The sequence below is a fragment of the Tupaia chinensis genome, unplaced genomic scaffold, assembly GCF_000334495.1.
Source record: "Tupaia chinensis unplaced genomic scaffold, TupChi_1.0 Scaffold148792_1, whole genome shotgun sequence".
Taxonomy (NCBI): Eukaryota; Metazoa; Chordata; class Mammalia; order Scandentia; family Tupaiidae; genus Tupaia; species Tupaia belangeri.
This window is the reverse complement of record NW_006208639.1, coordinates 259895-274272: the sequence shown is the minus strand read 5'-3', so window position 1 is coordinate 274272 and position 14378 is coordinate 259895. Positions and strand designations below refer to the sequence as shown.

The window sequence follows — 14378 nt, the reverse complement described above, 5'->3', positions numbered from 1 at the left end:
AAAAAAAAAAAAAAAAAAAAAAAAAAAATTTTGGCTAATGTCTGTCTAGATCCATTGAAAAATGTGTAAGTAGATGACATCCTGGAAGGACAAAGCAAACACAACCACACTTGGCAATTTAGGATATGGTACTGCTTTCCTAACAAGATAGAATATCATTTAGCTTTTAAAAAATGCTTGAAACTATTCATCTATATTATTTTCTCTAAAAAAAATAGCAGTGCTTTTAAAATCTGGCTAGTAACATTCCATTCTTATGCCCATAACTTGATAATTTTTACCACATGAAAGATATTCCCAGACGATTTCAAATCAGTATAAAATTACTTGATTGATGATAATTCACATAAAATATATATGTTCAGTAACTGTTTTTTTCTTTTCTTTTATCTTTTTTTTTGGACAGGTTTTTGCTATAGGGCGCGTGCACACGCCAGTCAGACAGAGAGAGACAGAGAGGCAGAAAGCGAGAAATCACCACCCGGGGGGATGGTCACGCCGCAATCCCTTCTCCTCCATTCTCCTCTCAGGATCTTGGGCACACACACACACACACACCCAGTGTGAGATTTAAGCCACTGGGTCTGGGACATGAACCGCGGTTGACTACATGGGAGTCCGGCGACATAGCCATTATGCTAACTGCTGGTCCCTGTTCAGTAACTTTTTAATGAATCAATAAATGTTTGTGGTGGGAAGGGTTTGTTGTGCTTTTTAAATTGAAAAACACTTAGAAGTACTCTGCTGTTAAATTTGAGTAATTACAAATATTAGATTCATATTTTTTGCAGAATTGAATTTCATGTTTAAATTTTCATAAAGCCAAAATGCGACAAAAATCTATTTATTATAACATTAAAATTATTAGAGAATATGTTTATAAAAGTAGAATTGATATAATCATATCATGCCTGAGTTAAAAAAAAAGCAATAGCCATTGTTAGGTAAAACATTAGCAAAAAATACTCTCAAAATGTCAGAGTAGTCATTTGATATTTTTCAAGTTGTACAAGGTGGAGATTCAATATACTTTTATAGTAAAATATTTTCTAAAAGAACTGTCACATGTTTTTTTTACAGACTAGTTCATTTTAGAAGTAAAACTTTGAACTTCTTGGGGCAAGAGTTATAGCCCTGTAATTCTGCAGCAAAAGACTCTGCCCTCCAAACAGGATGCACTAAGTGTTTAACACATTAATTATCATCCTTCATCAAGCATAAAACCAACAGTCAGGAAATACAGCTGCAATGGCACAATTACCAACACACTCAGAACGCACCCTGAAGCAACAAAAACAAATGGCTTGCTTTTCATTAACACAGCTTGGCAGCCTTCTCCAAAGACAATGTTTTCTTTCCAGTGAGAGTCCCAAAAGGCATTTAAGGGGCTATTTGCTTAGGTAAACCCAGAGAACAAATTAATCATGAACGTATTTATTTAAGCTCCAAAATATTCATTATTGATATACAGGGTCATTCAGAAGAAAATTATGTATGGATAAATATAAAGGTGACTTAACGCAATACATATATTACAAATACAGGATACATATTCTTAAAAAAACTTGGTGCAAGAGGATTGAGAGGTCAAACAATATCCTCACACTTAACCAAACTCCATAAGGTCTTAATGGCTTTGTTTTCATGTTTTGTGGCATACAATATAACATGTCATTCAATGTGCCTGCATCTGTGTAATAGTGAGCCGTGTAATAATAGAATGTTATTATATTAGCTTTGAGCCCACAGAAAGAAAATAACTAGCTATCAGCTTGAGATTCGAATACAACATGGCATCATAGAAAGCTACACACACAAAATTCTAGAGAGCTAATAAAAGTACAATTGGTTAACTTCTGGATACGTATTCTTAGCATTACTGTAACATCAATATACTTTAACAGGTGCATTATTCCTACTAAGATTATATTACAGTGAAACCATGATCTATTACTCAGATCACAATTTAAGGAAGGTCTGGTGATATAGAATAGTCATCTGCCCCAAATATTTGGAATTATGTCCTAAGCCACTGCTGTCAAACTTTCACTAAATTCTCTGCCCAGAAGTCCTCTGACATAATCAGCTTGATCCTCTCTGCAGGATAAATTTCATGGCAAAAATTAAGGAGCCATATTTTCCTCAGCACAGGAGGCCAGGGAGACACATATGGGTTCTTCCATGCTTGTGGCATGACTTCAAATTCAGGAATTCTTATTGTACTTTACATGCAATGAACTCAAACCTGAAATTATTTTGAATTGTATTTGGAATAGACATCATTTCACCTTCTAGCTGGCTAACTTATGTGATGTACTGTTGTCTTTTAAAAGACAGATAATCTTTGAAACTGTACATAAAATAAAATCGGATGCACACTCATGACCTAAATTTTAACGGTCTCTGCCTTATCAATGAGTGATCTATGGGGTCTGCTCAGGATTGTGTTAGAATTGCGAATGGTGTGGGTGATCGTTTTAAAATCAACCATGCAGTCTTGGGCAAGATGACCACTTCCGAAGGTGCCAAAGACGGTAGTAAAATCACAGAGAAGAAATGCAGCCCCATCAGTAGCAGTAACCTTCCCAGTACAAAAGGAAGGCTGCGGGCTCACTGTGTGCAGAACATCTGACTGAACAAAGGAAGACATATAAGACATCAAAAGTCCCTTCCCTCAAGTACTTATGGAAGAAAGAGTAAAACTGCATTCTGAAGGCATTCACCATTCCGCGTGTCAGTGAGTGCCATCGAGAGGGAGAGCGGCCAGCTGCAGGCAGAATTATGAGGAACAAACTCCAGGTGACCCATATGGAGTCAGGGCATATGCTTGTGAAGTGAGTGGAACATCTTCAGCTCTTTTTGGGACCTTTACTTAAAGGACCAGGGTCTTAAAGGGCTTCTGAGTTAGTAGTTTCATAGATGTAGTGACTTTTATTATAAATATTTGAAAATCAAAGAAGAATTTTAAGGGAAGAAAAATAGCGTTTTAATGTTTTATCAGTCAGGAGGATAGGACACTTACAAATTGCCTAAAAAATAAGAAGCAAGGCAAGTGATCTTCGCCTAGTTCCTGCATAGTCTTTTTCTTTCAAAGGTATGACTGGCCATAAACCACCCACTGTTCTTTCAGCATTCTTCAAATCCTTTTGGAACCAAAAACACTTCCTTATCTCAATATGCATCCATCCACAGTAGCCATTAGAAAGAAAAATAATTCCATATTCAGTTTCAGGACTGAGAATTTGACACGGTGAGTGCGTGTATCTCCTCTGAGTTACGAAATCAGTGAGTTAAATGTCATTCTTCCAATTAAAAAAATATTACTGTAGTCTTATGAAGAAAGCTAACTTTAGGTTAGATGATACTTTCAGAATAACATTTTCCAGAATAAGGGAGAAAAGAAAGACACCTTCTCAAGGGAGCATATTTGAATTTCATAATTAAAAAGTAACTGACTTGTGCAATCTTCTCTTCTACCATGTCAGATGAGTATTTTAAAGGAGCAAGCCTAATGAGACTCCAGGTTATCACAAGTCCTCATGTATATTTTAGCAACAAATATCCCAGGGTACAATTTGATTTTTAGATTGCAATGGATTATGACTGTATTGAATATCGATGCAATAAGAAATATCCTGCTGGGGGTGGCATAGTGCTCTCTGTAACATTTGGAATCTCAGTATAAAGATGTTCACTGCAATGGGCATTGCTTATGATATAAACAAAATTTTATACTCCATAAGATTTTCTAGTGGCCTCTCTAGCTCTCATACCTTTAATGTAGTGAATTCATATGGCTGATAACCCTTGAAGCTCTCATGGATGGCTGCCATAGTGTGAGAAGTTTTCTCCCAGAAATGAAGCAGAGTGGTCTGGAAAGAAAGACAATAAAGATATTAATGTTTTAAATGCACAGTTCCAGTCAGGGGCTTGGGAAAGTGTGACTATCTGTAAATTTCAAGGTGCTCTAAAATAGGATTGCAACCCATCTCAGCACCCTTGTTTCCCATCGTGCTCCCCTTTGGACCCTGTATTCCGCCCAAACTAAATGCCTTCCGTTATTTCCAAACCCTGGTCCCTGTGTCTTAGGCTGCTTCCACTACCCAGAACCCTCTCCTTTCTAAACAATAACAATCTAATTTTTTTTTTATCCTCAGCTGACTCAACTTCTCCCTCTTCAAACCTTCTTTGGCTTTCATGTAATTTATTTCACTTAACATATCTTGTGCTGTCCCAGAGTGCATAGCAAATACAGTAAGATTTGACAGTCTCCAACTTCCTTTCTAAACTTTGAACTCCCTGAGGATAGGGAATCTGTAAATTCCCTACAACACCCACAATTCTGCTTCCCACACTCAACACTGTTGACAGAAACAGTACTCTTCTAAAGAAACGCAGGGAAGACAGGGACTCATTGTTTTCCATGGCTGAGGTGGAAGGGAATAATCCAAGGAAAATAACCAAACATTTATGGGACATAATAATGGAAAGTTGTCTTTTGATGATAATGTGTATGGTAAATTACTTTGAGCTAATGCTGCGAAGATTCATTCTGTATGCTCTGGACATGTACAGTGATTATATTTTTTTTAAATAAGAAAATTACAAAATAAAGAGAAAAATTATTAAAAAAAAAAAAAAAAGAAACTCAGGGAAGACAAAAACCAGATGTGCTAGAAAATGACAACCTGATAAGGAAACCCACATGATGTAGTCACAGGACTAAATGAGTTCAGGGGACACCGATGGAATAATGTGATATTCAATCTAGTCCATCAGAAAAAAAAAATATTACAATGCATGTAGGGAATAACTACCACTGAGTTTAGTTAAACTACAGGACCCTAGCATGGCTGGGAGTAAATTAGGAGAAAGACATTCAGAACTTCATACTGTCTAAAACATACTTTCAGTTCAAATACCATTTTTAGGTTATCCAAGCTTCATGCCATTCTTGGTTCATTGTAACAAATGTTGCTTTGTTACCTGGTAAGTTGCTAGCATGTGAGACAAGAGATTGCATCTGCTTGCTCCGAGAAGATCCACTTTTTGACACACATCCATCTTCAATTTGTCAAAGTTTTTTTTCGCAAGGCGGACTTGTGTTTGTACCTATGAAAGTAGAAGAAAGAGATCTCTGAATCACTCAAACTCTTAAAGTAGTAAAAAACTTGCAGGTGGGAAAAGATCAATAGAGGAGTTTCCTCTTTCATACCAGAAAATACCTTGAAAATTCTGACAAGCACAAAGATGATAACATCCGTTCTTTACCTCCAAAGGACCTAAATACTGGTTATGATTTTACAATCGACTTAACCACCCCAATTACATTTTTCTTTGTTTAATGTTAAAGTTGATCTCTTTTCTAGGCAGTTTACATTGACCACAGTGAGGAGAAGCCTGGAAACATGGAAATGGCAAGGGAATCATCTTTGTGTCACTGTTTGCCTATAGTCCTTGGAAGCCGAGTTCCCGTGTACCCTTCACTTTGCTTCCGTAATGCTAATATCTAACATAACATTGTGCATTCTTAAAGCCACTTAACATTAGTATAGTCTTATTTACTAAACTACAAGCTTTTTGGGATTTAATCGTTTTTTCTACTAATGTCCTTTTTCTGTTTCAGGAACCAATCTAGGATCCTAGATGATGGAATTTTGACATCACTTAAAAATCTATCCCCATTGATAAACTTTTGAAGTTTTACTATTGAGTAATATACATTAAACAATCTTATGTTCACCCCTGAACTAGAGTAATTCAGGGGGAGAATGAATATCGGAGACAGACTCAGAAATGTCTATGCTATACATTATGTCATAATAAAATGGAAAGCTTTAGGATTTAATACATCATTAAAAATTATGAAGTAAAAATTTTCCTCTTCTTCCAATCCAATATCACATCATATTTGGAAAGAGCCAGTTTTTTTTTTTTTAAAAATCACTTTACTGAGACCTGACTGACATATGCAGAGCTCTATGTAGTCAATATATTTAACTTGATAAGTTTAAATAGTAATTGAGCTCAGGTTATTCATGGAGTTGTAGATACTAGGCAGTTTACTAAGAGAAGGAAGTAACACTGATTTATTAATGATAGCTCTTTCATCACAGTGTAGCAGCAAGGCATAGACAATATCTACCTTGTTCACCACTATGCCATCTGGAAACCTGGTACAAAGCAGGTATTGAATACATTTCTGTTAACTGAATGAAGAAAAAATTTAGGCCATTTAAAAAGGTAAGGTACTTGAATGCATTTTAAAGTATGACCTCTAAAATAGTTTCCGATGGTTTGCATGTGTCCCCCAAAGTCCAAGTGTTAGGAATATAATCAGTGATGCAGCAGCATTGAGAAGTGGGGCCTGTAAGAGTAGGTCATGAAGGCTTTGCTGTCATGAATGGGTTAATGTCGTCATTGAAGGAGCGCAGTTTTATCTCAACAGCAGGTTGTTATAAAAGTGCATTTGGTCTCCTTTTGCTCTCGTGAATGCTCTGGTCTTTCTACCTTCCGCCACAGAATAATGTAGCAAAAAAGACCTCATCAGATGCCGAGCAAATGCTGGCACTGTGCCCTTGGACTTCCCAACCTCCAGAATTGTGAGCCAAATAATTTCCTTTCTTTATAAATACAAGTCTGTAGTATTCTGTTATAGCAAACAAAGACATAGTTTTAGGAGTGATTATTTTATTTCTCTAATAAAAATAAACATGGGCTATTTGATAGAAAATATATTAAATTTACCATTAGTATTAATACTAACATGTTCACAGCTTATAAAAATATCAGTGGCTTTGTCAGAGCAAGTAATTTTTGGGCAGGACAGACAATCTAAATTAGGCTTCCTGACTTTAAAGCCATAAAGTTCTCACTCCTAAGCAATTTATATCACTCACTGGAAAACCAAGGAGCTCAAAATTACAATTACGCCTAGAAACACAAGTTTTCCCTATAGAATCCTACGAATTGGAAAATAATGAGGCAGTACATTTAACACCATACTGTTGTAATTATCCTGTATGAATGGAATCTTGTGTCTATAGTTATAAAAAATTTCCTAAGATGTCCTCTGTATTCTTGGTCTACAGAGCTGCAAAGAATAGAGAATAGGAGCCATCCAGTGCCCCTCAAACTGGGCTTAAATAAGTCCTGGAGCTGGACTATTCCCCACCATAGAGCACAGCACACATCGTTTAAGCTACTTGGTGGCCCCGACTATAAAAAGAGCCTAAGATGAGTGAATATCAGTGTTTCTCTGCCTTCCTTTGAAAATAGGTAGACAGATACAAGTTCTGGAAGAATTTGGAAGAGAAGCTGTCCAGCAGCTGAGATCTTCCAACCAGGTTCCTCAACTGGTCAACAGGTACTGGAGCCAGGAAGGCCTTATCATGAGATTCTCAGTCTTTTTCTCTGAAGGGGAAGGAAGTACATACGGGGTATGGATTTTCCCATGTACATTAATTCAATACATATTTATGGGGTGCCTACTGTGTGTTAGTTCTAGTACTAGACACTGGAACAAGACATATAGAAGATAGTTAATAAATATTTATGAATGAATGCACATAGGCGCAAGGGCCCATACTCTTTTAGGGAGGATAAGGTAGCAACTATATTTCAACACAAGGGGGAAAGTATAACAACAGACTAAGAGTAAGGAGCAGAGATAGCACAGATGAGGGAATGACTAAAGCTGGTAGTGGGTAGGAAAGGCTGTAGGATGATGGCATAAAGTCTCAGCTAAGGGCTTCCCTGTATCCCCATCCTTTGCCCTGTAACTTCGTAGTGTTCTCCTACTTCGACTTTGAGCTTGGCCATGTGACTTGCTTTGGTTAAAGGGATGTTGATAAATGTAATTAAAATGGTTGCTGGAAAAAAAGCTAGAATGCGTCCACTTTCTCTCTTGATGAAATGGCTGTGATAATAAACCTAGGCTGGCCAGCTGGAGGGTATTCAGAGACTGGATACGAGAGACATGAGGAGGAGAGCCCAGTTGGCCCAACATATCAGTCTTTGGCCGACTAACCTCCATACACATGAGAGAGCCCAGCCATTATCAGGAGAGCTCCTCCCTTCCCCATAGCTGATCAAACACATGAGTGAGTCCACAGAGACCAGAAATGCCCTACTAACCTATAGCCTTGTGGGCAATAAGAAATGCTTTTTTTTTTTTTTTTTAAGCCACTGAGTGTTATGGTTGCTTATTTCACAGCATTACTGTGGTCATGAATAACTCTTGTAAACTGTAAGGAAATAAGAGAATGAAGGTTTCTGAGATGAAGGGATACCTGAGATAGGTCTTACGGCTGGACTACAAAGCAAAAAAATAAATACAAGTATCCGTAAGACTGGCCTACTTACCTTAAGGTTCTAGATATTTTAATTAAATGTAAATTAATTTTGTGCAGAGGTTTGAAATCTTTTTCATTCATGTAAAGACAACTCACTCACAGACACTATTCTTATAACCTAGAGAAAACTTATTTCATTTCCTTATAACACAAAGATAATGAATTAATATAATTTGAAATGTGCCCTAATTTAATTTTGTTTGGATTTTATAATTTTAGAAACCTAAAAGACAACTTCAACACTTGACCCAGCGAGTTCTGCAAGGCCATATGCTTTGTGTGTCAACAATGATTATTAAAATACTTAATGCACTGCTGCGTTTCCAAATGCTGAGCTCTTTCTCTGCCAAACAAGGAGGATATTACACAGTTGGGCATTTTGAAAACAGCAAAGTTCATTTAATATTTTGTGCTCCATGTCTGCTCTATAAAACACATCTCCAACCTGCAGCCTGAAGACAAAACACCAAGGACACAGCCAAGCACAGGCCACCACCAAGAGTCTAATTTCATAGGCTTCCAGATGCACTTAAGTGAAAAATGTCTTGATTATTATTCCTCTCAATCCCATATAAATTATATCCAATTACATAAACATCTTGAGGAGTTCCTGTGGTTTTCAAGATTCTTCCAAAAATTTTTACTTAAATAAATGCACCCTTTGTTTACTTCTTAATTTTATTTCTATTCTCCTCTTCTTCTCTAAGCTTTGGGAAATGACCATGCATAGTGGACCCTTTTTAGTCTGGGTCCTGCTTTCCCTAAGCCACAGAAATTCAATTTACCAGAGAAAGAAGCAATGTCTTGGCTGCCAAAACTACAGGGCATTTCTCTGTACCCATTCCTTCTAGCTTGAAATTCTACCTTTTGGCCCCAACTTGAACTACAAATGGTGAAGCCATAGCTATTCATCCTCTCAGTTCAATCTGGCTTCTCCGTCCAGTGGGAAAGGTCTTCCTATTATAATCAAATAATCTGAAAGTAGTTTTGATTTTTTCCCCAAGTATTTTACTTACTTTGAGAACAAAATAAAATGACAATTGTCTTATTTTTTGTGTCTTTTTTTTTTTCCAGGAAAGCTCTGCTCCCTCCTTCCATATTTATGAATGAATGCACATAGGCGCAAGGACCCATACTCTTTTAGGGAGGACAAGGTAGCAACTATATTTCAACACAAGGGGGAAAGTATAACAACAGACTAAGAGTAAGGAGCAGAGATAGCACAGATGAGGGAATGACTAATGCTGGTAGTGGGTAGGAAAGGTTGTAGGATGATGGCATAAAGTCTCAGCTAAGGGCTTCCCTGTATCCCCATCCTTTAACCTGTAACTTCGTAGTGTTCTCCTACTTTGACTTTGAGCTTGGCCATGTGACTTGCTTTGGTTAAAGGGATGTTGATAAATGTAATTAAAATGGTTGCATTCATTCAGCAAATATTCACTGGGTATCTTCTATACATCTATGCTGTTAGCAGTGGGCACAAATGGAGGTGCTGTCTGCTCTCATGGAACTTCAAGCCCAGTGGGTTATTTTCACATCAGTGAGGGCATAACTACACACTGAATGAGGTGATTGGAAGGGAAGGTATATATGGTCCCACAAGAATGCCTGACCGAGGAACCTGACCCAGAGGATGTCTTCTGTGGACTTTGTGTTCAACCTCTACTCTGGAAGGTAAGCATGATTAGCTTTGCAAGAAGAGAGAGTGGTCCAGCAGAGAGAGGAGCATGTACAAAGACCCTGGGGTGGAGGACATTAAGGCAGGTTTCAGAACTGACAGTAGGTCAGCACAGTTCTGAATTAGGCATAAGGAGACTCTAAGACACATAGCCTGAACAGAGCTTCTAGTACTAGAAATGTTGCTAAGGCTTATTAATGCCGTCTCTCCAACACAGTGGAAAGAAATCAGTCCATCAGATTCCCTCAGGTGTGCTACGGTGTGTAGATTTCCTGGTTTCTGGTGGAAAAATACAGAGAGAGGGTTTCTGTTTATTCTGTGTCTGGGAATGATGTCACTACTGCCACCATCATCATTATCTGGATCATCATTTAATCAGTCTTATTGTGCTACAATTTAATTTTAAGCATATAATTCTATGAATTCTTAGACAAATAAACATAATCATATAACTATTCTAATAGTAATGATGTAGAACATTTCTATCACACCTAAATGTTCCCCTTGCAGTCAATTTCTACCCCCTTGTCCCAGGCCCTGCCAACTATAACGCTTACATGCATTCTGTCATGTAGATTACACTGGTCTTTTCTGCAGTTTCATATAAATGTCATCATTCCAATGCGATCGAATTTTTTTGAGGCTAAGTTCTTTTATTTAGCACAATCCTTCTGAGAGTGATATTGTTGCACATAACAGTAGTGGCTTTTTTTCCCCCTGAGCATATAATTGTATGACTATCATGTAATCTGTATACTTCCATGCATCATTTATAATTTTTGGCTATGTTGAAAAAAGTTGCTATAAACATTTGAGCACAAGTCTTTGTGTGGACTTGTTTTTAATTTCTCTTGGTAAACACCTAGAAGTAGGGTTGATGCATCATATACTAAGTGTATATTTAACTTTGTTAAGAAACTGCCAAACCATTTTCCAAAATAACTACATAATTTTGCATTTCTACCAGCAACAACTACAAGTTCCATTTGCTTCATGTCCTCATAAACACTTGCTATTTTCAGTCTTTTCAATTCTAGCCACCCTACTGAATGTGTAGTAATAGTTAAGTGATTTTAATTTATATTTCTCCAATGACTAATAATGTTGAACTTCTTTTCATGTCTTCTTTGTCACTTAGATATCTCTAGTAATGTGTCTATTCTAATCTTTTGCTTATTTTTAAAAATTAGGATTGCTGGGGCCAGCAGGTAGCATGGTGGTTGAAGTGTTGGACTCGCATATGGTCAACCGCAGTTCAAATCCCAGACCTGCCTTGAAAATCACACTGGGAGTGTGTGCATACAAAATCCCAGAAAGAGAATGGAAGAGAAGGGATTGTGGTGTGGCTTTCCCCCCCTGGGGGAGGGGGAATTTCTCACTTTCCCTCTCACTGTCTCTCTCTGTCTCTCCAGTGAGCACACGCACTCTATGACAAAAATGTTAAAAAAATAGGTTTGCCTTTATTACTGAATTACACATTTTCAAATGTTCTAAATACAAATCCATTATCAGATAAAAGTTTGAAAACATTTTCTTCAAGTCTGAAACTTGCCTTTTATTTGTGGAGACTTTTTCTTTTTAAATAAGGTCTTGCTGTATCACTATCCTTCTGTTTTAGTCTCTTGAGCAGCGAGGACTCCCACATGGCCTCAGCCTGCCAGGTAGCAGTAACAATCAGCATGTGCCACCAAGGCTAGGCCTTAATGACACCATTTTTGATTTGTTTCACAATAGAGAGTGTGTGCCTGAGAGAGTGAGAGAGATGGCGAAAAGGAGAACCTTGAAAAGGGTCTTCCCACTCTGTAATCTCCATTACCCAGTCCTCCAGTTCCTCAGGATCTTGGACATCAATGTGAGAAGTTGTGGGGAGCTGTGTGGCTTCTAGCACTATATGTTGGTGTGCTATGAGCTATGCCACTAGGAAGAGAACAATTTTAATTTTGTTGAAGACTAATTTACCAAGTTTTTCTTTTATGGTTTGTGTTTTTTGTTTGTTTGTTTGCTTTTGTGCCTTAACAACCCTTTACCTAACCTAAGTTCAGTAGGACGTTTTTTCTAGGCTTTTTTCTTGTAGAAATTTAATATTTTTAGCTATTACATTTAGATCTATGATCATTTCAAGTTCATTATTTTGTGTGTGATGTGTGATAGGGAAGTATACTCATTTTGTTTTTCCTGCATATAGATAGCCAATTATTACAACACCATCTGTTGAAAAATTATCCAATTACATGATGTATTATCTTGGCACTTTTAACAAAATCAACAAGTTATATTTATGTGTGTGTGTACTTTTTGGTTTCCTATTGAATTAATTTGATCTATATGTTTATCCTTGAACCAATATCACTATTAGTGTTGCATTTATTCAGCCTATTTTGGGGGAAATTTTTACTGTAGGGCATGTGTGAGTGCCAGACAGACAGAAAGTGAGAAATTATCTCCCCTGGGGGTGGCGGCTTCTCCTCCATTCCCCTCTCAGGATTGTGGACATGCATGAGCACACACCCGGTGTTAGATTTAAGCTGCCAGGTTCGGGACTCAAACCACAGTCAACTACATGGGAAACCAGTGATGTAACTACTTGGCCAAAATATATTACCCTTTTTATATATTGTTGAATTTTATTTAATATTTATAGAAGCTCTATTGAGATAATTCACATACCATGTAAATCACCCATTTAAAGTATAAATTCAATAGTTTTCAGTATAATCCCAGATTTGTACAACCATGACCAAATAAATTTTAGAACATTTCGACAGCCCAAAATGAAATCCTAGGCTCATTTTCTTTTGCTAATATTCTAATAATATTTTTTCTTGTCTATATTCATGAAGAACATTAGTCTATACTTTTCTTGAAGCGTCCTCTTTTTTGGTTTTGCCATCAGGAAAAAGCTGGTTTCAAGAAGTGAACCAGGAAGTGTTCACACCTCTTCTATTTTCTTGAAGAGTTTGGGTAGAATTGATATTATTTCTTCAATAAATGTTTAAACAGTGAAGCTATACAGAACTGAAATTTTCTTTGTGGAAAGATTTCTAACTAATCTGATATAATATAAAATTGCCAGATTATTTGCTTCTATTTGAGTGAGCTTGGTAGTTTGCGTATTTCTGGGAATTGTCTACTTTACTTGAATTATCAAATTTGTCATTTTGAAGTTGTTAGTAATATTTACTATATTTTCAATGTCTATAGTATCTATAATAATGCCACCCTTTATTCATTCTTTTTTTTTTCTCTACAGTATCCCTATTGTGATCCTCTGGTACAAAGTCCCAGTTAGCAAGGATTGCAAGCATGGGCTACTGAGTCTGGGCTGTTCAGATTAGTCCAGGATCCTAACCAGAGCCTCCCGTGTGGTCCCAGCCTCACACAAGACATGCCCTCCACTTGTGTCACTATGGTTGGGCATCTCGTACTCTTGATACTGATTACTGATGTGTTCTTTCTTTTTTTTCCTGATTAATATGACTAGAAGTTATTTTTATTAATTTTTTCAAAGAACCAGCTTTTGAATTTATTGATTTTCTCTCTAGTTTTCAGTTTACAACTTTATGTTTCTGCATTAATTACTTCTTTTCTTTTGGTAGCTAGGATTTAATTTGTTCTTTTTCAAGTTTCTTAAAGTTTGTAATATTGATTTGAGAATTTCCTTCTTTTCTTTTTTTTTTTTTGGAGAGGTTTTGCTATAGGGAGTGTGCGCTCACCAGAAAGACAGAGAGAGAGAGAGAGAGAAAGACAGAAAGTGAGAAATCAGCCCCCAGGGGTGATGGCCACGCCGCAATCCCTTCTCCTCTACTCTCCTCTCTGGATCTTGGGCACACACACGCATGTGCCCAGTGTGAGTTTAATCTGCCAGGTTCGGGACTCAAACCTCAGTCGACTACATGGGAGTTCAGTGACATAGCCATTACACTAACTGCTGGTCCCTAGAACTTCCTTATTTTCTTTTTCTTTTTTTTTTTAAATTTATTCATTCTCTGCATTAATTCATGATACACCATCACAACACACAAATTAATTTTCCATCCAAAATACACTGTGCATTGGCTCAATCAAGCACATCAACATACATGTTCTCAGCAAATAATTTTCCAATTCTTATGTCCTGCATACCTTGCCTTTTGTTTTGCCATCCTTGATTCCCCATCCCCACCCTCTGCTATGTCCCATCCTCTTCCCCCATTGTCCCTGGCATCCATGGTTGCCCTCCATGCCTCCCCCCCATTCAATTGTTCTGCCAATGAACTTAATTAGTGTAAATATATCCAATAGCTAGCACAGCTGACACATACCTATACATGAACCCAAGTCTGACTTTAGGCATAAACCCCAGTGAG

The 14378-nt window shown here is 37.2% G+C and overlaps 1 protein-coding gene across 9 annotated transcripts in view; it reads right to left on the bottom strand.

The window, feature by feature from the left end:
- ICA1 (islet cell autoantigen 1) overlaps positions 1 to 14378 on the bottom strand; it is a 204919-nt gene that overhangs the window by 52419 nt on the left and 138122 nt on the right. For all 9 annotated transcript variants that reach the window (XM_006170622.3, XM_006170626.3, XM_006170620.3 and 6 more), the window contains exons 7-8: positions 4987 to 5112; positions 3774 to 3872 (exon numbers count right to left, since the gene is read on the bottom strand). In XM_006170622.3, coding sequence (XP_006170684.1) covers positions 3774 to 3872; positions 4987 to 5112 — 225 coding nt within the window. The remainder of the gene's footprint in view (positions 1 to 3773; positions 3873 to 4986; positions 5113 to 14378) is intronic.